The 27473-nt window shown below is 32.5% G+C and overlaps 1 protein-coding gene across 1 annotated transcript in view; it reads left to right on the forward strand.

The window, feature by feature from the left end:
• The first annotated feature begins 4741 nt into the window (after positions 1 to 4741).
• LOC134852926 (uncharacterized) overlaps positions 4742 to 27473 on the forward strand; it is a 62879-nt gene continuing 40147 nt past the window's right edge. Inside the window, exons 1-2 of the mRNA XM_063868794.1 lie at positions 4742 to 4897; positions 5149 to 5583. Coding sequence (XP_063724864.1) covers positions 4745 to 4897; positions 5149 to 5583 — 588 coding nt within the window. The 5' untranslated portion in view covers positions 4742 to 4744. The remainder of the gene's footprint in view (positions 4898 to 5148; positions 5584 to 27473) is intronic.

A 27473-nucleotide genomic window follows, 5' to 3' on the forward strand; every position in this document is an offset into this window, starting at 1 on the left:
CAATTTGTTCTTAAATACAAAAAAACACCCTTATATTCTCATTTTTTACATATGTTTTTGAATGCTTTAACTAGCACCAATTTTTTTTCCTTTGGATATTTTTGAGAAAACTTCCGTCATAAATTAGGAATAAAAAGCGATTTAATTACTATTTTGCAAAAAAAGTGATAGTTATTGATCCCAAATGTTGTATTTTTGCTTAGATAGTTTACTCTAGCAATTGAACAAGGGAACCTTGAGGAAGACATTTGCAATGTTCATCGTAATAATCAGACGGTATCAGTTCTAATTTCATCTCTGCTAGCAAATTGTTCGTTCAATTGAATTTATTTTCCTCCTAAATTCTCCAGTTTTGTCTAACTTTTTCTGCAAAATGAGTTCAAAAGCGAAAACATGTAATAAGCCGAAAGCAAGAAAAACCTTAAAACATAGACAGTTTCTACGGAAAACCATGAAAATTGTGTTGCAGAAGCAACAGAGAGATAATCATCAGTTATGAAGAAGATTTTGTTGAACTTGAGCCATTATCGAATAAATTTTAAGAAAAATTTATCCCAATTTTAGTCATTTTCAGCAATTAACTGTTCATTTTTCATCATTGTAATGAACTTTTTTTTCACTATAAACGTGAAAAAAACTTCTCAGAATTTGGAATTTTTGTACAAATTTGGGTTGATCATTGAGAAAAAACTGAGGAGGAGTTAAATCGTGGAGTTTGATCTAGAAGTTTTGTAAAATCTTGCTCTTAATGTTGGTTTGGACAAAAAACCAGCTAATTGCCCAAATAAAAGGTTAAAAATTTAAAATTTTTGATAGATTTGATTAATTTTTACCATCTCAAAAAAACGACAGTTTCTACTGTTTTCCGGAAGTTCCAATAATGATTCAGCTATTGTGAGCTTTCCTGTTAATGTTGAGAGCATTATATAACCGGCTTTGTTGTTGAAATCATGCTTAAATCTATCGTATTTCAATATTCTGATTGAAAATTATGGAAAAATTCAAATTTTTATTCAAATTTTTGTATCCTTGTCCCAACATGATGCCACTTAAATACAGTTTGAGCTCAAATTTAATTTTTTTCCTACGTATATTGTTTCAATTCGATCAGAAGCAACAAAAAATTAACCAAAACTATGAAATTGTTGCAATTTTTTCCAAATACTTTGAATTTTTGGAGTGTTGCCAAAAAATTTGAATTTTTCAAAGTTTCAGTAGGTTTGAAGCCATTATGAGCTTTAACTTTGATTTTTAAAACTTTATATAACCTGTTTCTGAGCTCTCAAAAGGATAAATTTTATCATATTTTAATCTTTTGACTGAAAATTGTGGAAAAATCCATATTTTTGCAATTTTTTTTCCGAAAAACTTAAAATTCTTGAAATTTTTCTCCAAAAACCTTGACTTTTTTCGAAGTTACCGTAGGCTTCAGCATAGTTTCAGGTTGATAGAAAGTAAAAGTATCTAATAAAATAAGTCAAATTACAACAAACTTTATCGTGTTTTGAAGTTTTTTTGGAAGTTTTTTCAATTTTTTCGATAAAAAAAATTGCACCATACACCAAATATCATGCACCAAAAAACTAAATAAAAGTCCTTCATTACACAATCTATACGTAATTAACCTTTGATTTTTACAAATTAGATAACACGCGCCAAAATTTTTGCTAAAAAAACTAGACATTTCCACTCAAAACTCAAAAAAGTTTCGTTCCCCCTTCCTCCCCCCCCCCCCCCACACTTCAGCTCCAACCTCTACTACTGTCTTCTAATTTCCCCGAGATTTATATCGGCCATTTATACAGAAAAATATTCCATGGAATTCCTTTTTTTATTCATTGGAAATGCAGAAAAACATTATGAACTTTAAAAACAAATTTTAGTTAGTGCAACAGTTTCAGTAACGGTTTCAATTTCATCAGTCTGATCAATTTGCACAATTTCTCGCAACTTGTACCGCTACAATAACCGCTATATAGTCATTTTTTTTTATCTTTTAGGCTTTGCAGCAAAATCATTTTAAGTTTCAAGATTTCTCCACTTTTCTTTGAATTAGGTATCTGCAATTACTGCTGAGCAGTTCTTTTGTCAAGAACAAGAGTATAAGGTGTATACACCTCTGTCATAGATAGACTTGTAAAATGTTTTTCAAATAGTTTTTCTTTTTCTGGCAAAACAGTTTCAAATACGAAGCCGCCTCTATCATTCAATTGTCCTTCTTTTGTGAATGATTTCGAGCTTTCTTAAAACAACATTTGATAATTGATTGGGTTATCATCCAAAGATCCCGACGATCTTGATTTTTGCTCATGTCAATTGCAATTTTTGTATTTGTGCGTAATTGAAAAAGCATTTCTGTGTAAATTGATTTTGACATTGACATTAGTTTCCATCTAACACTAATGTGCAGGTACTCGTTCAGGGTCTAGGACAAAAAGCCGACGGGACTTCAAGCCGAAGGGACTTCAGGCCGAAAATTAAACTTTACAAGCACCTCAAATCAATATTTTCATCTGTAAAACGTTGCTTTTCAAAATCTTACGCTAGTTTAGTCCATAATAAGCGTTATTTACGACAATGAATCACTTAGGATTGGCATTAGTTAATAATATCAGCCGGTTTTTGAAATGCATAAATTATAAACAAGAAAGTTACCTTCAACCGTGTTTTATTTTTCAACTTTCCTAAACATCATTTGGAGGTTTAAATTTTATGAAAACGCTAATAAATACCGACTAAAGATCATGAAGATGAGCAAATCTTCAGAAAAGTGTTCAAATTAATCTTATTTCATCATTTAATGAGAAAATGTTCGGCTTGAAGTCCCTAATTTTACGATTCGGCTTGAAGTCCCGTCGGCTTGATGTCCGGCACCCACTCGTTGACAGTTTTGCATCTACTGTTGATTAAGCACATAACGGACACCAGCATGTTTAATACAATATGAATTATTAAAATCGATTCACGTTGGTCTCTTCTGATTTCGAAAATAGAAGAGTTTTTTTAAATACAAAATCAATTAAAATATAGAATCAATTAGAAAGCAGTTTGTAGAGACATATCGGTAAAATTAGAAAAGTTTCATGGGTAAAGTTAACTGGTACAACAATTTCAGTCGCTAGTTACGTCAAGGTCCTGGCTAAATCAACGGTAAATTTATACTGTTGGTCTTCAATTAAAATTGTAAAACATTGGTTGACTTTTTTTTAATGCTAAATTGGAAGGCGTGAACAAGTCGCTCTTTTCTAAATTGAACAGTTTTTGAGTAACCAAATTGCAAAATAAAGAAAAAAAGCAAACTTATTTACAATGATATATTTAAAATTTTAAATATATTTGAACGTAAAAGTTTACCTGATTGCATATTTATAATAGTTTCATATATTTATAAATTTTAATATGTCACATTTATACATTTCTTTTTTTCAGTTACTGATTTAAATATTTCATTTTTACAGAAACATTTTATCCCGTCGCTTTCTTCATAGAAGGGGCAAATGGTAACCATCATGATTCATGGTTAACAATAAAATGATTAGAGTGTGTTAACTGCATACGCACTTGATGGAACGTTAAGAGTAGCAAAAGTTTTTAATCTTTGACCAAAATGTTTGGTAGATTTTCGGCACTGTGTAAACGGTTGCACTCTAACCAGAGTTTTCAAAAAATTAAATCACTCTTCAGCTTTTTTGAATCATATTTAAAAAACAAACGAGAAAAAGTTTTCTGGAAATTTTTTTTCAGGATTTTTGTCGGCTTTTTAGTTCGTTCATTAAATTTCATTAACCTTATTTTTATGTTTGCGCGACTTGCTGTATTTATTGCGCTTGCTTTTATAGGATTTAATTGTTTAACAATATCATTGGAACGTTTGCTCACTTTACTTCAAAAGTACATCAAGTTAGACATATCAATTCAACCCTATTTAGTTTGGAGGAAACGTCCATGCTTGAGACGGCAAAAGTAATAAGTTTGATACTATCCGGTAGCTGATTTTAATGAAATGTTTTCAGAGAGAGTTTTAGTTATCGGACTTTTATTTGTCAGTTTATTTTTCGTTTGAAGTGCTAGAAATATTTGATTCGTTTCCGTAATTAAAAAAACTTCTATCTATGAACCTGTATAATTTCGTTTTTTTCTTTCCTTTTTACGTTTTGTGGAATGTTTTTTAGGCTTAAAAGGTTTTGGATGGGATATTTCAAATGGGATGTCAACTAAGGCCATTTCAAGTCAAAAAGATTTGTTAAGGCTTTTGTGTGTTTCTGGAGGGGATAACTCATCGAGTTGCAAATCTTTATAGCCCAAAATGATGTACGTTAATCATAAAATCGGTTCAATGATTGTCTTCATCAGTTACAACGGCTCAACGTGGCGGTCAAAATTTTAACGCTGTTGATGGCTTTTCTCGAAAGAAGATGCTCCTAAAAGTAAACATTAGCAGATACAAACTTTTTTTATTTAGATGAAAGTTTTTTAATGTAGTTTTTTTTCGCGACACATTTTTCTCAGCTTCAACTTTTAGTTTGCATTGCAAGTGACGCAAAGTTCTGTTTGGCCTCTGTATTTTCATATAATTATTATTTCAGTTTTTATTTATCTTTTAATATATGTCTATATGAAACTTGTAAAGAAGTAATAAATTGTACTGTTTTTCTTTGGTTAGTGGTCTTCTCAAGTTTTTCTTTGTGTTATAAAATAATTCTATTTTTTCACAGGGGACTTTTTTTGAAATTTTTAGGATTTGATGGATGAGTGTGGAATATGTTTGCACGCTGTTGAGAATGAAGTGGCTTTAAACTGTGGTCATAGATTCTGCCATAACTGCATTTCGCAAGTTCTGAAGAAAACGAAGCCCAAGTGCACAGTTTGCAGATGCGATATTGCCCTCACAGATGAGGTAGGTAGATTGTGGTATACAGACAGGCAGTACAACGATAATTTTTTCCAAATTCATCGACCAAATTAAACTTGTCAGCAAGCAAACAATTCAACAAGTAATTTTTTTTTCGTCTCCCAAGAACAAGAACTATAGCTGAATGATTAACATAGGTCAAATTTACCATAGAAGTATCTTGAAAATGTTACTTGGTTTCATATCATAACTTTTCTGAATGTTACGTACATTTGAATTTTAAAAATTTGTTTCAGGTACCAAAAAATCAGCCAACAGGAATTGACGTTTCACAAGCGTTTTTGGAAGACTTTCATCATTCTTTGAAAGTTGTCCCAAGTTTCCCATCAGAACTTCATCAGTTTAACCCCTTGACAAAATTTACACAGGGTTATTCAAAAATTATCTATGCGATTTTACAGAGTGGCGAAAATGGGCTTTTGATAAGAGGACGAAAGATTACGGATGAAATAAGACATGGGTGTTTGTTTCTCCCAGCACGGGCGTCGAACACTATCATTCTAATCAAAAACGTACGTGATATACACAAAGTCGATGCAGAACATGGGAAGCAATTTTGTTCAACAAAAATACAGTTGATCGTTGACTCAGTGTTTCACCAAGCTCAAAAGTTAAATGAGCTCATTGGAAAGGATCCAAACACCGAACACACTACAAAAAACGACAGAAAGGTACGTTAATTTATTAAAACAAAGTTTCATACTTAAAGAATTTCTTTCTCTGCCTTTGTTTGATAATGAACGCGCTGAGTTGTACCATCATTTGTTTTTTTTCCCACGGTTTGTACTTCTATTATTTAGTCAATCATTTCCAAATCACTTTCTCAAATGAAGATAATGGCGTAAAAAGCGTATTGTAAAATTTTAGTTTCATCGAAAGTTTTTAGAGCGGAAGCAAAAAATACCAATTGTCCATATCGTAGTAGTTTTTTCCTTGTTTCTTAACTAAATATGCCATTTTTGTAAAAATTTCTTATCACTACAGTGTGAATGTAGTTTAATCCCTGTAAATCAAGTTATTGATTTAACTGAGTAGCTCTCTGCAACTTAAAATGTTGATAGTTGCAAAATTAGTTGAAAAACAACAACTGAACACTAAACGAAAATGATAACTATAAGCGAGTATAAAGTGTTTTAGTACAATTTTTTTTTCAACCTAATTCGCCTATTAAAGTGCTATTTTTGGTGGCACTTTTGAATCGGTAGGCTGCTGTAGCAGTATAATAGCACACATGCTTTGTAATTTGATAAGTCAAAATTAATACACTTGATACTTTTTTTAATTCATCAAAAGAGTTGAAAAGTGTTATTTGTTTAAAACAGCAGTACAATGGTAGATAAATTCGATTTCAGAAAATTTCCAAATCAATGTAACTGAATTTTTTTTGAAATGCATGATTTATACCTAATTGTATCTTTTGTGTTTGCTGCTACTTTGGTGCCAGGCTAAATTGTGTCTTTTTGTATTTGGTGCCATATTTGCTCCATCGATTGGTAATTGATTAGCATATGTAGCTGACTTATCCGTGGCTAGTGATAATAAAAATTTAAGCATCCGGGGTTGAGTGGGTAGTGGACAGACTTATAATCTCTAGGTCGCATGATTGAATCCGACACGTAGCCGAGTTCTGGCTAATTCGAGATGTATTTATTTTTATTATTTTACTTTAGAGAACTGCTTCTTGTCGTGTTCATGTTAGTTTTTGCGAAGCGCAGCTTCGCCTCTGTGTGTAAAATTTTTTTCTAATTATCATAAAGTAGTGAACGTACTGAGTATTCCTATATAGATCTTGTCGATTTTTTTTGCTCTTTCAAAAAAAAGCCTCAAAATTTGCTCACGCGCAATGTTAATATTTCGCGCTTTGACCTCTGATTTCTTTTTAAGTCGAAGAGCACAAATGTAAAAATCATCAAAACATGATCGACTTCTAATTTCGAAAATGAAATTTAATTAATAGTATCTGTTCAAAATCTTCTTCATTAGGTATCACCATATCTGGGCCAGAAAAAGTTATGGCAACACCCATAAATTCATTCCATGGCCCAATCTTCAATTTCCGCCCAGACATCAATCATTGTTTTTCAATCAGACAGATACAATCAGTATGTTACAATCAGTATGTTACAATCTACGGAATTGGGTCAGTGAAAGAATTGAGACACTCGAAACACAATTTTAACTTTAACGTGAAAATTTGAACACTGAAATCCTTTAAAAATCAGTTTTGGACTCAGAGCTTGAGAGAAAAAATTTTATAGAAAAGGGCAGTAGTCCAAAAACACGAAACGTTCGGATTAGAAAATTGAACCGGTACGACTCTATAATTGGAACCAACCAATAAGACACATTTAAAGTTACACATTTACAGTAAAACAAAAAATGATTCAATACCACAAAAATTTCGATGATAATTCTTTTGTTTCTTTTGTCATTCACCCAGAGAGTGATCCCGCTAGAGATCAAGTTAATTTTTTGTCATAGTTTGACTGCTAATTTGTTTAAAAAGGAAATGGCTCATGTAACCAAGAATTTCCCGGAGTAAAAATTAGAAGACAAATACTCGATCACTATCTACCAGGAACCAATAATATCATTTCATATTACGGAATATTTACTATTGAACAAATCAAACCAAAAAAAAACATACACCACAGAGAATACAAACAGATTACGTAGACATAAAATTATCAAAATTCTTACAGTATATATTAAAAATATTCAACATCAAAAATCACAAAGAGCAAATTCGATTTTCACAAACGACTTTTTCGCAATTATTTATATTTCAATATTAGAAACAAACGAAGTATTAAATGTATCACCAACTCAAACATCTCGACATGCAACAGTAAGACAATAAATCAACCTTTTATCGCGATTTTTAGATACAATTTGAGAAACACTCACCATAATGAATTATCACAAATAGTAAAAGTTGATTTAAAAAGAATCTTAGCATGGTTCATAAAAGACTATTTTGTTCACAAATTAGATTTAATCTCAACAGCAAGAAAAAAATCCGACAATAAACTTCAGAAGATGCTACTAGCAGACCAAACAGATTATATATGGGACCCTGAATGGTCTCAGCTATCATTTGTCAATATTACTAACGACATTTCAAGTGCGCAATCACTACTGTCTCCGTACATAAAGCTTGTTCAAGAGTCACTCCACTCACCATTGATGCAACACCTTTAAATTAAAACGCAATATTTGTTGATAGGTTAGGTGACATTATTACTTCACATTGTGACCAGAAAAATTGAGTATAAATTGTGAATAGTAAGTTTATAAATGAATATATAAAAAAGAATAGAATAATGTATTTAGATTCAGAACATCAAGAATTGAATATGTTTGAATGAGAAATTTAGCAGCTTGATTTTAACAATCTAGGGTTTCGCAACTGACTTTACGGCAACTATGTGTGACAAACATACGGACTGGTGGAAAGTGTCCCTGAACAACTTACTGCCTTTTTACTTAAAAGGTATGATTATACTTATAGATACGGATAAATTGATAAAAAAGAGCGAGGTACCGAAGGTCGCCTCCTTACATGTCCCACACTTGAAAAAAATTTATGGAAGATTTTATTTGACTTTTGAAGGGGCAAAAATGTATTATAGCTAGTCAATGAATGGATTTGATATAAAACTATCAAATCTAAATGGTTTGAAAAATGAAGGTCTGAGGGTCGTAATTCCTTGAACAAGTGACCTGCTCTTTAGTCCGTAGGAAAGGTGAGGCGCGTTCTGGTCTGCTGATTGGAGCAAACGGAGGAGGTCGGGATTGCTCAGTTTGGTCTTTGGCTGGTTGGGTTAACTCGTGCATTTCTGTAGATTCGATGCTTTTGACGGATTGCCGTAATGGATCACCAAAAAATCTTGCTGGTTTTTTAGATCGTATTGTTGACCTAGTCGAATCACACTTAGTCGGTTCGTTGCTGTTCGGTTCTGTTGTAGAATCATCCCGAAAGAGGATAGAAACTGAGGACCTCTGTGGCCCTGCCTCTAGCTCGACGTGCACGTTCGCCTGTGCTGGAGTTGCAATGTGAATGTGAGATGACCCTGTCTGATCTTTATGGAGAGGCGCTGTGGTAGTTCCCGTAGCCTCTACTAGCTCAAAAGATAGTCCAGCCGTGATTGAGTCTTCACTTGATGACTCCGCAGTGAGGTCCAACACCGTACCTCTAACAGGTCTGCTGGTCTGTCTTGAAGCCGGGGATGTGGATTTTTGAGTAGCCGGTCAAGGGGCAATTTTTCTTTGTGTACTCTCGCCTGTTGTGCCTGGTGTCGCTGAAACTCACGAACGTTGAAGTTTGGCCTAAAGATGATATGAGTTTTCGGAAATACTTTTCTTTGTCAGTAATTTATGTGTTGTCCGTAATTCAAACAATCTTGATCTTAGCTAATTTAAACAGAGGTTTTCCAGAGTTTCCATCAACAAGTTTTCGGAATATTTTGACTCTAAGCGGATCTTCTAAAATTAGACTTCCTAATTTAAGCGTTTTTGAGGTTCGTTTCGGCCTCAAAAACGCCGCTACGTTCAGCCTTTGGGAGTGCGACAAGGCCTGTATTTGAGGGTTCCCCACGTGATCGTAGAATCATAATGTGCCTTTCGTGATCCCAGTTTTTAGCAAGTTCGCGATGTCACTATTTCTGGAGGCTTATTCCGACAGAATTTCTCTTCCCTGTTGAGGTTGAACGTTACGCTTGAGTTGATTCCAGATGTTGGGTGCTTTAGGTAGTCCTTCCAGGGCTTTGTACGGCTGACTATCCGCAATCATATCTCCAACGCCAAACAGTGGGTTGAATCTGTATGGTATGTCCGGAATGTTGTTTTCTCCCCGTGGCACCACTTTTACCCTATCTCTGCTGTAGTCCTGGCTTTTCAGTTGTTCCGGCGTTAGAAGGTTCCTCCCTAATTCTTTAGCTGAAGAACGAGAATGTACCACATTATCGCGTGCTACTGAAAATTCCAAAATGAAGTTCGAACAGAGATATTTAAGGTGGCGTGGTTCATTTTCCTGATGTCATCAATGATGTGTTGTAGCGTAAACTTTAGATTTTTAAAGTTTGGGTCAAAACATTTGGTCTCCAACTTCCGTTTGATAGTTTGAATCAGTCTCTCCGCCAAGCCACAACTTCTGTGGTCCCCAATTGATGTAAAGATATGTTTATACTTCTACTTTTGCAAAACTCATTCACTAAAGCGCTTTTAAATCCGGTACTGTGGTCGGTTCTAATCTGTTCCGCTCAGCCATGATTACGAATATCAGATTTCGAGGGATTGACCATCTTTTTCGTACTTGTTGTTTTAGTTAACATATCCAAAGGGTATTTTGAGAAACGATCAATCGCGACTAGGATATGTATATTGCCTGCCTTTTCGTCAATAAGCGAACCCGGCAAAATCGAGTTGAAGTTCTTGATTACGAGCTGAAAGCGGCAGTAGTAGTAGAAGAGTGAGGTGATCAGGGGGGGGGGGGGTGTTTGGGTGCTGACCCCCGTGTTTCAACATAGGCTATAGAGTATCCGGTCAGCACCCTATGTATTAACATAGGTTATATACTTCCCAATGTATTAGGATAGGGAATAGGTTTCCCAATGTATTAAGATACCAGATTTCAGATGGTGGCTCTTTTTCCTTTTCCCCCACCTCACTCAAACAATAATTTTATGGTCTAACGAGTGGTTTTACAAGGTTAATTATTATGACCAAACATGTTTGTCATGGCCTAATTGGTCTGCATGTCAATTTTCATGACAATCGGACAATGTGAACAGTAACTTCAAATATGAAAATTTTCAGGTGGGGGGGGGGGGAAGAGCCCAGATGGTAATTTTTTTTCGGCGGCCGAATTTCCCATTTATTTATAGATTTCTCTATGTATTAGAAACTCATTGTAGAGACTTAGGAACTCATTAAGATATGGAATATGATTCCTAATGTATTACGATGGTAAGGTTTCAGATGGTAAATTTCGGAAAAATTTTTGGCGCCTGTATTTTTTGAGCTTGATTTTGTCGATAATTGCATTTTTTTACTAACTTCTACGATTTGTGATATTTAAGGGCTATCTTGTTTTAGATAACTTCGGTATGGTAAACTTCAGAAATTTTTTGAAAATTTTTCAAGTTTTACTTGCAAATACATTTTTCATCTTGAAAAAACCTTTTTATCTTGAAAACTCGAAAAAATAAAATTTTTGGATGGTAACTTTCAGATGGTATGTTTCGGATGTTTTTTGAAAATTTTTCACGTTTTACTTGCAAATAAACTTTTATCTTGAATAAACCTTTTCATCTTGAAAAATCGAAAGAAATTTTTTTTTGGATGGTGAGTTTCAGATGGTAAATTTGGACAAAATTAAGTTTTGATTTAGAGTATGGGTTCAGAAATTAATATATCACGGAATATTTTTTTTTGTCAAAAGAATCTTTTAAATATTTATTTCATCTTATTTATATTCCCTCAAGTCATCTGGGGAAAATTGACAAGAGGGGATTATCTTTGACAGGTTTAATATTCCGTTCCACGGGATATCAGGGGAATCCTTCTCACGGTTGATTACGTTTATATCCCACTTAATCTTTTGTTCCCCAGGTTATCTGGAGAACGGATGCAGCTCCATTATACTTAATAATTTGATGTCTTATCTTATCTTTTTTCACATAACTATCCTACGATCATATGTCAAATGCATTTAAGTAGTTATCCACGGAGTTAAGGAAGCGTGAATTACTTTCTTGAGACATTAAAATTTTATTTAAAAAAAATGAAATACATCCAACAAAATTGCATGAACTTTTCATTGGAACTAAGATAAAAATATGCAAAAATTTTTAAGTCTCGACCAATCAGATGTTTTTATCTACTTCTCATTTTTACCTCAACTTGATTATTTATTTTGCCACATTTATTGCTACGAGTAATTTCAGTTCTCTTTTATCACTTTGTCCTTAATCTTTAAAAAATTCTTTGAAATTTCCAAAATTTCCGAAAAAGTATCATACAAATTGTCAATTGCAATGCCAGGGTAAAAGTTTGTACTGACAAAGATATAGTATTATAATTTTTTTTGTGTCTGATATTTTTGTATAGTAGTTTTTCTCTCTTTCTCAGAGAACACTTTTAAGAAAATTATACAATTTACTAGAAGTTGGATACATTTTTCGTAAATTTAACTATTCGGTCGTTAATTCTTTCAATTGGGGGACTACAACATCCATATTCCATCATCATTATCCGTTTAATTCACCAAAAGATTATTTGAAAATTTTCAGGTGGGGGGGGGAAGAGCCCAGATGGTAATTTTTTTTCGGCGCCCGAATTTCCCATTTATAGCGTATAGATTTCTCTATGTATTAGAAACTCATTGTAGAGACTTAGGAACTCATTAAGATATGGAATATGATTCCTAATGTATTACGATGGTAAGGTTTCAGATGGTAAGTTTCGGAAAAATTTTTGGCGCCTGTATTTTTTGAGCTTGATTTTGTCGATAATTGCATTTTTTTACTAACTTCTACGATTTGTGATATTTAAGGGCTATCTTGTTTTAGATAACTTCGGTATGGTAAACTTCAGAAATTTTTTGAAAATGTTTCAAATTTTACTTGCAAATACATTTTTTATCTTGAAAAAACCTTTTTATCTTGAAAACTCGAAAAAATAATATTTTTGGATGGTAACTTTCAGATGGTATGTTTCGGATGTTTTTCGAAAATTTTTCACGTTTTACTTGCAAATAAACTTTTATCTTGAATAAGCCTTTTCATCTTGAAAAATCGAAAGAAAATTTTTTTTGGATGGTGAGTTTCAGATGGTAAATTTGGACAAAATTAAGTTTTGATTTGATTTAGAGTATGGGTTCAGAAATTAATATATCACGGAATATTTTTTTTTGTCAAAAGAATCTTTTAAATATTTATTTCATCTTATTTATATTCCCTCAAGTCATCTGGGGAAAATTGACAAGAGGGGATTATCTTTGACAGGTTTAATATTTCGTTCCACGGGATATCAGGGGAATCCTTCTCACGGTTGATTACGTTTATATCCCACTTAATCTTTTGTTCCCCAGGTTATCCGGAGAACGGATGCAGCTCCATTATACTTAATAATTTTATGTCTTATCTTATCTTTTTTCACATAACTATCCTACGATCATATGTCAAATGCATTTAAGCAGTTATCCACAGAGTTAAGGAAGCGTGAATTACTTTCCTGAGACATTAAAATTTTATTTAAAAAAAATGAAATACATCCAATCAAAATTGCATGAACTTTTCATTGGAACTAAGATAAAAATATGCAAAAATTTTTAAGTCTCGACCAATCAGATGTTTTTATCTACTTCTCATTTTTACCTCAACTTGATTATTTATTTTGTCACATTTATTGCTACGAGTAATTTCAGTTCTCTTTTATCACTTTGTCCTTAATCTTTAAAAAATTCTTTGAAATTTCCAAAATTTCCGAAAAAGTATCATACAAAATTGTCAATTGCAATGCCAGGGTAAAAGTTTGTACTGACAAAGATATAGTATTATAATTTTTTTTTGTGTCTGATATTTTTGTATAGTAATTTTTCTCTCTTTCTCAGAGAACACTTTTAAGAAAATTATACAATTTACTAGAAGTTGGATACATTTTTCGTAAATTTAACTATTCGTTCGTTAATTCTTTCAATTGGGGGACTACAACATCCATATTCCATCATCATTATCCGTTTAATTCACCAAAAGATTATTTGAAAATTTTCAGGTGGGGGGGGGAAGAGCCCAGATGGTAATTTTTTTTCGGCGCCCGAATTTCCCATTTATAGCGTATAGATTTCTCTATGTATTAGAAACTCATTGTAGAGACTTAGGAACTCATTAAGATATGGAATATGATTCCTAATGTATTACGATGGTAAGGTTTCAGATGGTAAATTTCGGAAAAATTTTTGGCGCCTGTATTTTTTGAGCTTGATTTTGTCGATAATTGCATTTTTTTACTAACTTCTACGATTTGTGATATTTAAGGGCTATCTTGTTTTAGATAACTTCGGTATAGTAAACTTCAGAAATTTTTTGAAAATTTTTCAAGTTTTACTTGCAAATACATTTTTTATCTTGAAAAAACCTTTTTATCTTGAAAACTCGAAAAAATAATATTTTTGGATAGTAACTTTCAGATGGTATGTTTCGGATGTTTTTTGAAAATTTTTCACGTTTTACTTGCAAATAAACTTTTATCTTGAATAAACCTTTTCATCTTGAAAAATCGAAAGAAAATTTTTTTTGGATGGTGAGTTTCAGATGGTAAATTTCGACAAAATTAAGTTTTGATTTAGAGTATGGGATTCAGAAATTAATATATCACGGAATTTTTTTTTTTGTCAAAAGAATCTTTTAAATATTTATTTCATCTTATTTATATTCCCTCAAGTCATCTGGGGAAAATTGACAAGAGGGGATTATCTTTGATAGGTTTAATATTCCGTTCCACGGGATATCAGGGGAATCCTTCTCACGGTTGATTACGTTTATATCCCACTTAATCTTTTGTTCCCCAGGTTATCTGGAGAACGGATGCAGCTCCATTATACTTAATAATTTTATGTCTTATCTTATCTTTTTTCACATAACTATCCTACGATCATATGTCAAATGCATTTAAGCAGTTATCCACAGAGTTAAGGAAGCGTGAATTACTTTCTTGAGACATTAAAATTTTATTTAAAAAAAATGAAATACATCCAATCAAAATTGCATGAACTTTTCATTGGAACTAAGATAAAAATATGCAAAAATTTTTAAGTCTCGACCAATCAGATGTTTTGATCTACTTTTCGTTTTTACCTCAACTTGATTATTTATTCTGTCACATTTATTGCTACGAGTAATTTCAGTTCTCTTTTATCACTTTGTCCTTAATCTTTAAAAAATTCTTTGAAATTTCCAAAATTTCCGAAAAAGTATCATACAAAATTGTCAATTGCAATGCCAGGGTAAAATTTTGTACTGACAAAGATATAGTATTATATTTTTTTTTGTGTCTGATATTTTTGTATAGTAATTTTTCTCTCTTTCTCAGAGAACACTTTTAAGAAAATTATACAATTTACTAGAAGTTGGATACATTTTTCGTAAATTTAACTATTCGTTCGTTAATTCTTTCAATTGGGGGACTACAACATCCATATTCCATCATCATTATCCGTTTAATTCACCAAAAGATTATTTGCTAAGATGCGTTTCGGACTACCCTATCTCTGCTGTAGTCCGGGCTTTTCAGTTGTTCCGGCGTTAGAAGGTTCCTCCCTAATTCTTTAGCTGAAGAACGAGAATGTACCACATTATCGCGTGCTACTGAAAATTCCAAAATGAAGTTCGAACAGAGATATTTTAAGGTGGCGTGGTTCATTTTCCTGATGTCATCAATGATTTGCTGTCGCGTAAATTTTAGATTTTTAAAGTTTGGGTCAAAACGTTTGGTCTCCAACTTCCGTTTGATAGTTTGAATCAGTCTCTCCGCCAAGCCACTACTTCTATGGTCCCCAATTGATGTAAAGATATGTTTATACTTCTACTTTTGCAAAACTCATTCACTAAAGCGCTTTTAAATCCGGTATTGTTATTGGAATCAACAATACGAATTTAATAGACTATTATATGGTATATCCATAGGACCCCCAGTTTTTACAACGTTTCTGAGTAAAATTTTTAGCCTAATAATTCGTAAGAAAACGTAATAGCATTTTTAGACGATGTTTTCAAAATATCCTACGACCATCTTAATACTTTTTCCAGAAACATATTAGTTTTGGATGGACATTAGAACATCAAAAGAGCTTCGACGAAATAAAAACCATACTCACAGTACAATTTTTATACACGATTCCAGATCCCAATTGGCCATTCTACGTGGTGTGCGGTGCTTCCAATTTTGAAATTGGAGTAGTATTCCTACAATCACATAAAAGTACAAATTAAATCAGCAAGTTCAAGATTTTTTACACAAACAGAATTTAAACTCTCTACCCTTATCAGTGAATGTACAGCCATGAAAATAACAAAAACGGAAAATGAATTTTTAAGCCTTAGATCAAAACTCCCAATAGTTCTATTCACAGATCATAAACCAATAATTTTACTATTTACACAAAAAAATTTATATACAAATTGAAGAGTTTATAGACTTCAATTAATTATAATGAAAATTCCAAACTAACAAATAGTTTGTACAGCAGGTAAAAACCTTGTTTTACCAGTTAACCTTAGTCGAAACACCACCAGAACTGATAACACAAAAAAACGTAGAAATAACACAAAATATAAAATTGATCAGAGAATAACCTACTGCAAATTTAGCTACAAAGGTATGCTTATAGTATAGAAACGTACAAATAGATAAACCAGAGTGAGGTACCGAAGAACAGCTCATGGCAGCAGGTACTATTAGTTTAAATTCAACATTTTTGAACGCACAAGAAACACTTAATGGAACCAGAAACCTGAAACAACAAGATTTCCAAACCCCATCACAGTTTGTGAACCCCATCTAGGAATAGTTAAAACAATACCTTCGACAACAGAATAGAGTTTTTCTCGTATTCATTCAAGACTCACATCACCACATAATAAAAACCATCCCTTTCCACAAATAACACTACAGTCAACAGTTAACCCATCCGTTGTTTCAAATTATTCCCCACATGGATTATCAAATTTATAGACCAATAACTAAAACACGACCATATACAAACAAAAACACGCAGATAGGAAAAATTTGCAATTCACAGTTATGATTTTTTCTCAAACAATGACATTAACAAATAAATAGCATGACCCTCTGGCAAAACCTAAAACCAATCACAGGAGCATAACTATACTCAACAGAAATCACAACCAGTTCCCCAGTCAGTATTATTTGATGAAAAACGAAAAACTCCAACGGACCGTACTGAAAAATACCCATTTTTCAACAAAACAAAAATTCAACAAACAAACAATTTACAGAAAGTCAACCACATTATTCTGAAGATGAAGATTATTTCAATCAAAATGACAAACAATACAATAAAATCCCACAAAAAATTAATTGGAATAATATCGATCAACCAGATAATTTTTATCAACCACATCTTTTTGAACCCTACATGAACTCAGAACTATCATTACAATCCGGACAATATTTTACCCAATGACAAATTTCGGCATCATCAAATAATAAAATACAATCACAAAATCCTATGATAACTCAAAGTTATCAACCTAATCATATGCAAAACGAAATTGCATTACCATAATTCTTACAACAACACGAAACTACAAAAATCCAACTTAAAAAAATCCAACTTAAAACAGTTTTAGACCTTCCAGGCATCGACAATAGAGGAATTTCAGAATCACAATTAAATCACATACACTGTGAAGGCACAGATAACGAAAACGACACAGAAAAAAAAACATTTTTAATCAACATGCTTCACATAGATCATGTTTATGAAACGAAAGCCGAATGAATAATTCAAATCCTAAAGAACCAGATAACAAACAAGATACTACAAACTATACTCCGCATGGTGTTGGAAATAATCCAATTAAGAACAAAATTTATCAAATTACAACAAATAGAGTGTCACCCAAAACATGTTTCGACAATCCCACATCTCTAAAAAAACACGAAAAAGCACTAGATCTTGAAGAAGAAGAATTAAATATTATTTATACATCTATTTGGATTGATATCCAAAACCTACATACAAAACTTTCACCTTCAAAAACCTCTAGTAAAATTGCCACTGCACAATGCACGAGTTTAACAAGTTTTGCAAAATACAATTGTCCCTTGTCCCAACTCGACATGGAACACAACAATCTCTTACATACCCCCTTAAGGCAAATCTTCCACATAACATACATAAATCATAAAATCGTTGGAATCTCATTTCTAAATACATTCCAAGTATTAACATCCTTAGTAGTAAATTACATATCAAAGACAAATATACAATGCTAAAAAAAAACACATCTCTAACTGTTTTTCGAAGATTCACTAAACTTATACTATATATAACTAACAAGGAAAACATTTGAAACCACTATCAGGACATAATGATTTCTCTATCAATCAAGTAAATCAATACCGTAAATAATTTAACACTGACCAAAAAAAACAAAAGCTATATTCGTCTGACGTTGAATTCAGAGCAACTCAAAATTTTTTTAGAGTAACTATTTTACTTCAAACACGCTAAAATTACAAACACAGGTATAATATCCCTACATCTATACATCAATTCACCATATAAGATAACACTACTCTAAGGTTTTTAAGATATTGCCAAACAACCGCAACATATCATCCTACAGAGGAAAAAGAATTTAGAGTTTATAATATTTTGAAATTACCAGATATGTGCCAATCAACAATGGTTGAAGAACTATCTATAAGCAAAATTACTAATGATTCCAAGTGAAAAACGGATTATTTCACAAAAAGCCTTATTTTAAACCGACATTTCAAATCTCAAAATATACAAAGGAACAAGAAAAAATTTAAATAAATATCAGTTTTCAACATTCTCAAATCATTCAGCCAAAATTTGAACAAATATTAGAAATAAAATTCAAATGTTCCACGGTTTACGCCACATAGAAGTTTGATGATGTAAAATACATTCACCATTACGCCTTCCACTTTAATATGACGCAGTTTTCAGAAAACAACAAGCAACTAGAGTACCAGTGGACTTAAAAGGTACTGTAAGCAGACTACTCGACTTTCTCGAACAAAACGAAATTATCTCACCAATAAACAAAGAACAACAATCGAAAGGAAATAACTTTATCAACCCCGTAATTACTCTCGCATGAAGGCGAATCGATTGTTCTAGGCGAATCGATTGTTCTATATGCAAGATATATCAATTCCCTAATTGATGAATCAAATTGCAATGGCCGATAGAACAAAAACGAGTAATACTGACAAAGATAAGAGGACAACACTGTACCACTGCTGACATGAATAGCGTATACAACCAAAAGCCCATAGATAAACAATCACGTTGTTTAACACAACTCGTTATTGGAATCAACAATACGAATTAATAGACTATTATATGGTATATCCATAGGACCAGCAGTTTTTACAACGTTTATGCGCAAAATTTTTAGCCCACTAATTCCTAAGAAAACGTAATAACATTTTTAGACGATGTTTTCAAACAATCGTACGACCATTTTATTATTTTCTCCGAAAGCATATTAATTTTGGATGGACATTAGAACATCAAAAGTGCTTCGACGAAATAAAAACCATACTCAGAACAGTTTTTAAACACGATTCCAGACCCCAATCAGCCAATCCACGTTGTGTGCTATGCTTCCAATTTTGGAATTGGAGTAGTACTCCTACAATCACATAAAGGTACAAATAAAATCGGCAAATTCAAGATTTTTTACACAAGCAGAACTCACTCTCTACCCTTATCAGAGAATGTACAGCCATAATAATAACAAAAACGGAAAATGAATTTTTAAGCCTTAGATCAAAACATCCATTAGTTCTATTCACAGATCATAAACCAATAATTTTACTATTTACACAGTTGCTTTACCGGTTAACCTCAGTCGAAACACCACCAGAACTGATAAGGCAAACAAACCGTAAAAATAACACAAAATATAAAATTCTTCCTCGCAAAAGACAAAACATCACCACGACTAGAATTTCAATACTTAGTAAGAACTAAAGCTGACACCACGCAAAAAAAACACCTTTGAACACTTTCCATTATATCTGGATTGTCAAAACAACCACTGAGATCGATTAACTAGGAAAATGCGTTTAAACCATTGCCATACTCTCCATGGATAAAAAACAAGGCACAACAAAAAATACCTTAACAAAAACAAAACCGGAATAACTTATTCCCTTTAACAGAAAAAATTTTTTTGACAGACAATTTTAATCTATCAGGCCCTCCCAATTTAAATCAAAAATATACAGTTATTAGGATACTCACTTTACAAGACCCCTGGATATAATACCTCTCTCAAACAGTGATATCCAAAAAAATTCTCCAAAACACAGAAAAAATGACACTTAACTTGTCACAAAAATACCTAAAGGTTGACCTAAATATTATCTGAATTCTTGGCACAAATATATAACAAACCAATCAAAGCAGACATCACCATTTTCGGATTTAAAACTTTTTTTCGGTAATTCTCAAAAATCATCAATACGGCAATCAACGAAAACACTGATCTCCTAGAATATCACACTCCTGAAACAAAAGTATAATGTCTACCATTAAGCCTATTTCTAATCGCATTTCACATTCTTTGCATACAAAAGGACATGCAGGTTCAGAAAAGAAAACATATTCAAATTTCACTCCAAATTTTTGTTTCCAAGTGCACCAATTTAGATAAAAATTTATACAATGATAGCAAAACATGCCAATTAAGCAAACCACATCCACACAGAAGCAAATAGCGGAAAAACAAGACCTTAAACGATGGACAAAGTCCGTTTTTCAATCCCAGAGCTTCATTTGACATCAAAGGCCTGTAATTACCCTCCTCAGAAATGAATTCGTTTTTAATGGTAATAGTTGATTTTCTTACGCTTCCAGAAGCACTTAATCCTGTACCTCGTTGTAATGCTTATTATGCTTCCACAACACTTTAGGAACTTTAAATTGCGAATGCTGGACTACCACAAATGTTTGGCACACACAATTGAACGCAAGTTATAAATAATGAAGCATAACATTATGCCACATCTATAAAAAAAAACATAAACCCAGATTTTCCCAAGCCCCATGGCAAATGGATCAGAAGAAAGTATGAACCGTTCATTACAAAAATATTCTCGAAGTATTATAACTGGCAATGATAAAAATTTTAAAAAAATGGTCAACAGACGTAAAGTTATTCCCATTAGTATATAATTCGCAAATCAAAAATAAATCTTAGGCTATCACCATATGAAATGGTTTGAAACCAGAAACTACGCAAACCGATAAAGTTCACAGCAAATTCCTCAAATTCCTCAAACAGATCACAGCGCACACGAACGTTTAACATACGATTTGCACAATAACGAATGGATGCCACATATTGGAATCAATATGCCATCAGAAAGTAAAGCCGACACCAAAAATAAAGGCTACCAATATAATGTTTTTTGATCGAAATAATCAATTAGAAAAAGTACAACCAACACGAGATTTAAAAGATGATACTATAATGTATAAAAAAATCCTCCAAAACACAGAAAAAATGACACTTAACTTGTTACAAAAATACCTAAAGGTTGACCTAAATATTAACTGAATTCTTGGCACAAATATATAACAAACCAATCAAAGCAGACATCACTATTTTCGGATTTAAAACTTTTTTTCGGTAATTCTCAAAAATCATCAATACGGCAATCAACGAAAACACTGATCTCCTAGAATATCACACTACTGAAACAAAAGTATAATGTCTACCATTAAGCCTATTTCTAATCGCATTTCACATTCTTTGCCTACAAAAGGACATGCAGGTTCAGAAAAAAAAATGTTCAAATTTCACTCCAAATTTTTGTTTCCAAGTGCACCAATTTAGATAAAAATTTATACAATGATTGCAAAACTTGCCAATTAAGCAAACCACATCCACACAGAAGCAAATAGCGGAAAAACAAGACCTTAAACGATGGACAAAGTCCGTTTTTCAATCCCAGAGCTTCATTTGACATCAAAGGCCTGTAATTACCCTCCTCAGAAATGAATTCGTTTTTAATGGTAATAGTTGATTTTCTTACGCATCCAGAAGCACTTAATCCTGTACCTCGTTGTAATGCTTATTATGCTTCCACAACACTTTAGGAACTTTAAATTGCGAATGCTGCACTACCACAAATGTTTGGCACACACAATTGAACGCAAGTTATAAATAATGAAGCATAACATTATGCCACATCTATAAAAAAAACACAAACCCAGATTTTCCCAAGCCCCATGGCAAATGGATTAGTAGAAAGTATGAACCGTTCATTACAAAAATATTCTCGAAGTATTATAACTGGCAATGATAAAAATTTAAAAAAATGGTCAACAGACGTAAAGTTATTCCCATTAGCAAATAATTCGCAAATCAAAAATAAATCTTAGGCTATCACCATATGAAATGGTTTGAAACCAAAAACTACGCAAACCGATAAAGTTCACAGCAAATTCCTCAAATTCCTCAAACAGATCACAGCGCACACGAACGTTTAACATACGATTTGCACAATAACGAATGGATGCCACATATTAGAATCAATATGCCATCAGAAAGTAAAGCCGACACCAAAAATAAAGGCTACCAATATAATGTTTTTTGATCGAAATAATCAATTAGAAAAAGTACAACCAACACGAGATTTAAAAGATGATACTATAATGTATAAAAAAATCCTCCAAAACACAGAAAAAATGACACTTAACTTGTTACAAAAATACCTAAAGGTTGACCTAAATATTAACTGAATTCTTGGAAAAAATATATAACAAACCAATCAAAGCAGACATCACTATTTTCGGATTTAAAACTTTTTTTCGGTAATTCTCAAAAATCATCAATACGGCAATCAACGAAAACACTGATCTCCTAGAATATCACACTCCTGAAACAAAAGTATAATGTCTACCATTAAGCCTATTTCTAATCGCATTTCACATTCTTTGCATACAAAAGGACATGCAGGTTCAGAAAAGAAAACATATTCAAATTTCACTCCAAATTTTTGTTTCCAAGTGCACCAATTTAGATAAAAATTTATACAATGATAGCAAAACATGCCAATTAAGCAAACCACATCCACACAGAAGCAAATAGCGGAAAAACAAGACCTTAAACGATGGACAAAGTCCGTTTTTCAATCCCAGAGCTTCATTTGACATCAAAGGCCTGTAATTACCCTCCTCAGAAATGAATTCGTTTTTAATGGTAAAAGTTGATTTTCTTACGCATCCAGAAGCACTTAATCCTGTACCTCGTTGTAATGCTTATTATGCTTCCACAACACTTTAGGAACTTTAAATTGCGAATGCTGCACTACCACAAATGTTTGGCACACACAATTGAACGCAAGTTATAATTAATGAAGCATAACATTATGCCACATCTATAAAAAAAAACACAAACCCAGATTTTCCCAAGCCCCATGGCAAATGGATTAGTAGAAAGTATGAACCGTTCATTACAAAAATATTCTCGAAGTATTATAACTGGCAATGATAAAAATTTAAAAAAATGGTCAACAGACGTAAAGTTATTCCCATTAGCATATAATTCGCAAATCAAAAATAAATCTTAGGCTATCACCATATGAAATGGTTTGAAACCAAAAACTACGCAAACCGATAAAGTTCACAGCAAATTCCTCAAATTCCTCAAACAGATCACAGCGCACACGAACGTTTAACATACGATTTGCACAATAACGAATGGATGCCACATATTAGAATCAATATGCCATCAGAAAGTAAAGCCGACACCAAAAATAAAGGCTACCAATATAATGTTTTTTGATCGAAATAATCAATTAGAAAAAGTACAACCAACACGAGATTTAAAAGATGATACTATAATGTATCAACGAATACGTTTACCTTATAAAAATGAACAAGGATATTCGACCCCACTACACGAACACAGGCAACCATAATTTGGTTTCTTGAGGACACATGTGCCAGATTTGAAGAGGCTAAAATTCACTCGAGAAAGATAAAATTTCACCAAAAGCACAAAAATGATCAAAGCAACAAAAGCATAGGAAAACCACTTCCAGATAGCTAGAAAAAAAACAGATCACAACCCCCCTATCACCAGATCGACGAAATTCACAACATTTTTCACACGATAGATACAGCAGATCAAATAGTCAAAACAATCAGAAGAGAATTGGCTACTCAAGATCAAATTGAAACTGCTATAGAAATCATTCTTATTCAAATTCTCAAAATAGATACTAACTCAATGGCCGTTCAAGAAATTCTTCAAACAGCCGAATTTGAAACTAATCGAATACTAGACTACGATACTACGCTAACTATAGACCATGTTACAATAATTATAATAATAGATCCCATGATAACTCTAGAAATGGAAACAGCAACTATCAAAATAGATTAGGAAACTTTTCGCAGCCGCGATATCAAACTAATACTCAATCTTCAAAAATACAAAGTCAAACTGTAAAAGTAGTACAACAAAACATCAAAAACAAGTTACCCAAGTACAATCTACAGATGAAACAATTTTAGACCTTCCAGGCATCGACAATAGAGGAATTTCAAAATCACAATTAAATCACATACACTGTGAAGGCACAGGTAACGAAAACGACACAGAAAAAAAAACATTTTTAATCAACATGCTTCACATAGATCATGTTTATGAAACGAAAGCCGAATGAATAGTTCAAATCCTAAAGAACCAGATAACAAACAAGATACTACAAACTATACTCCGCATGGTGTTGGAAATAATCCAATTAAGAACAAAATTTATCAAATTACAACAAATAGAGTGTCACCCAAAACATGTTTCGACAATCCCTCATCTCCAAAAAAAAACACGAAAAAGCACTAGATCTTGAAATAGAATTTTAAATTGATTCTGGCGAAGAATCAAATGTTAATTATACATCTATTTGGAATGATATCCAAAACCTACATACAAAACTTTCACCTTCAAAAACCTCTAGTAAAACTGCCACTGCACAATGCACGAGTTTAACAAGATTTGGAAAAATACAATTGTCCCTTGTCCCAACTCGACATGGAACACAACAATCTCTTACATACCCCCTTTAAGCAAATATTCCACATAACATACATTAAATCATAAAATCGTTGGAATCCCATTTATTTCTAAATACATTCCAAGTATTCACATCCTAAGTAGTAAATTACATACCAAAGACAAATATACAAAGCTAAAAATTACATCTCTAACTGTTTTCCCAAGATCCCATAAATTTTATACTATATATAACCAACAAGGAAAACAAACCACTATCAGGACATATTTGATTTCTCTATCAGTCAAGTAAATCAAAACCGTAAATAATTTAACACTGACCAAAACAAACAAAAGCTATAATAGTCTGACCTTGAATTCAGAGCAACTCAAAAACTTTTTAGAGTAACAATTTCACTTCAAATACGCTAAAATTAAAAACACAGATTTAATATCCCTACGTCTATACATCAATTCACCATATAAGATTACACTACTCTAAGGTTTTTAAGATATTGCCAAACAACCGCATTTTTTCATCCTACAGAGGAAAAAGAATTTAGAGTTTATAATATTTTGAAATTACCAGATATGTGCCAATCAACATTGATTGAAGAACTATCTATAAGCAAAATTACTAACGATTCCAAGCGAAATACTGATTATTTCAGCAAAAAGCCTTTTTTTAAACCGACGTTTCAAATCTCAAAATATACAAAGGAATGAGAAAATTTTTAAACAAACATCAATTTTCAACATCTTCCAGTCATTCAGCCAGAAATTGAACAAATAGCAAAATTAAAATTAAAACATTCCGTGGTTTACGCCACATTGAAGTTTGATGTTGGTAAAACACATTCACCATTACACATTCCAATTAAACATGACGCAATTTTCAGAAAACAACGAGCAACTAAAGTACCAGTTGACTTACAAGGTAGACATTCTCGACCAATACGAAACTATCTCATCAATAAACAAAGAACAACAACCGAATGTAAATATCTTTTTCAACCCCTTAATTACTCTCGCATGAAGGCGAATCACTAAAGATTGTTCTATATGCAAGATATATCAATTCCCTAATTGATGAATCAAGTAGCAATTGGCCTAGAGATTAAAAACGAGTAATACTCACAAAGATACAAGGACAATACTATACCACTGCTGACATGAATAGCATATACAACCAAAAACCCATAGATAAACAATCACGTCGACTAACACAACTCGTTATTGGAATCAACAATACGAATTTAAGACTTTTATATGGTATATCCATAGGACCAGAAGTTTTTAGAACGTTTATGAGTAAAATTTTTAAACCACTAATTCTTAAGAAAACGTAATGAAATTTTTAGGCGATGTTTTTAAACAGCCCTTCCACCGTGTTATTACTTTCTACGGAAATATATTAGTTTTGGATGGACATTAGAACATCAAAAGTGCTTCGACGAAAAAAAAACCATCCTCACAGAACAATTTTTGAACACGATTCCAAATCCCAATCAGCCAATTAGAAACAACCATTTAATGAAATAGACTAACTATGAAAAATATGTTTAAACCATTGCCATACTCTCCATGGATAAAAAATATGGCACAACAAAAATTATACCTAAACAAAAAAAAACCGAAAAAACTTATTCCAATTAACAGAAAAGAAACTTGACAGACATATACCAGGCCCTCCCGATTTAAATCAAAACATACAATATCAGGATACTCATTATACAAGACCCCCTGAATATAATACCTCTCTCAAACAGTGATATCCAAAAGCTTTTTCTCCAAAACACAGAAAAGATGACACTTGAATTGTTACAAAAATACCAAAATCTTGACTTCGTCATCAGACAATTTCATTGTGGACTCAAATATATAACAAATCAATCAAAGCAGACATCACAATCTTAGGAAATAAAACCTTTTTTCGGTACTTCCGAAAAATCAATAATACGACAATGGACGAAAACACTGATCTCATAGATTATCACACTCCTGAAACATAAGTATCATGGCTACCATTAAGCCTATTTCTAATCGTATTTATACAAAAGGTTATGCAGGTTCAGAAAAAACATATTCAAATTTCATTCAAAATTTATCTTTCCAAGTGCACCATTGCCAAATGACAACTTGTTTGACAAAAGTATTTTACAATGATTCCAATTAAACAAACCACATCCACACCGAAAACAAATAACGGAACCACAAGACCTTAAGCGATGGACAAAGTCTATATTTAAATCACAGAATATCGTTTGACACCAAAGGCCCTAAATCACCCTCATCAGAAGTAAATTCGTTTATAATGGTAGTAGTTATTTTTTTTACGCAGTCCGTAGCACTTAATCCTGTACCTCATTGTTAGGCTTGTTATGCTTACACAACACTTTACGATCATTGGATTGCATATTTTGGACTACCATAAAAATTTGTCACGCACAATTGAACAGAATTTATAAATAACTAAATCACAAAATTATGCCAACCCTATAATACAAAACATAAACCTAGATTATCCCATGCCCCATGGCAAATGGATTAGTAGACAGCAAGAACCGTTCATTACAAGAACACTTTCGTTGTATTATAAATGGCAATCACAAAAATACACCGAATGGTCACCAGACGGAAAGTTATTCCCATTAGCATATAATTCGCTAATCACAAATAACTCTTGGGCTATCACCATTTGAATTGGTTTGAAACCAAAAACCACGCAAACCGATAAGGTTCACAGCAAATTCCTCAAAAAACGCATAAAT

The sequence above is a fragment of the Symsagittifera roscoffensis genome, chromosome 8, assembly GCF_963678635.1.
Source record: "Symsagittifera roscoffensis chromosome 8, txSymRosc1.1, whole genome shotgun sequence".
Taxonomy (NCBI): Eukaryota; Metazoa; Xenacoelomorpha; order Acoela; family Convolutidae; genus Symsagittifera; species Symsagittifera roscoffensis.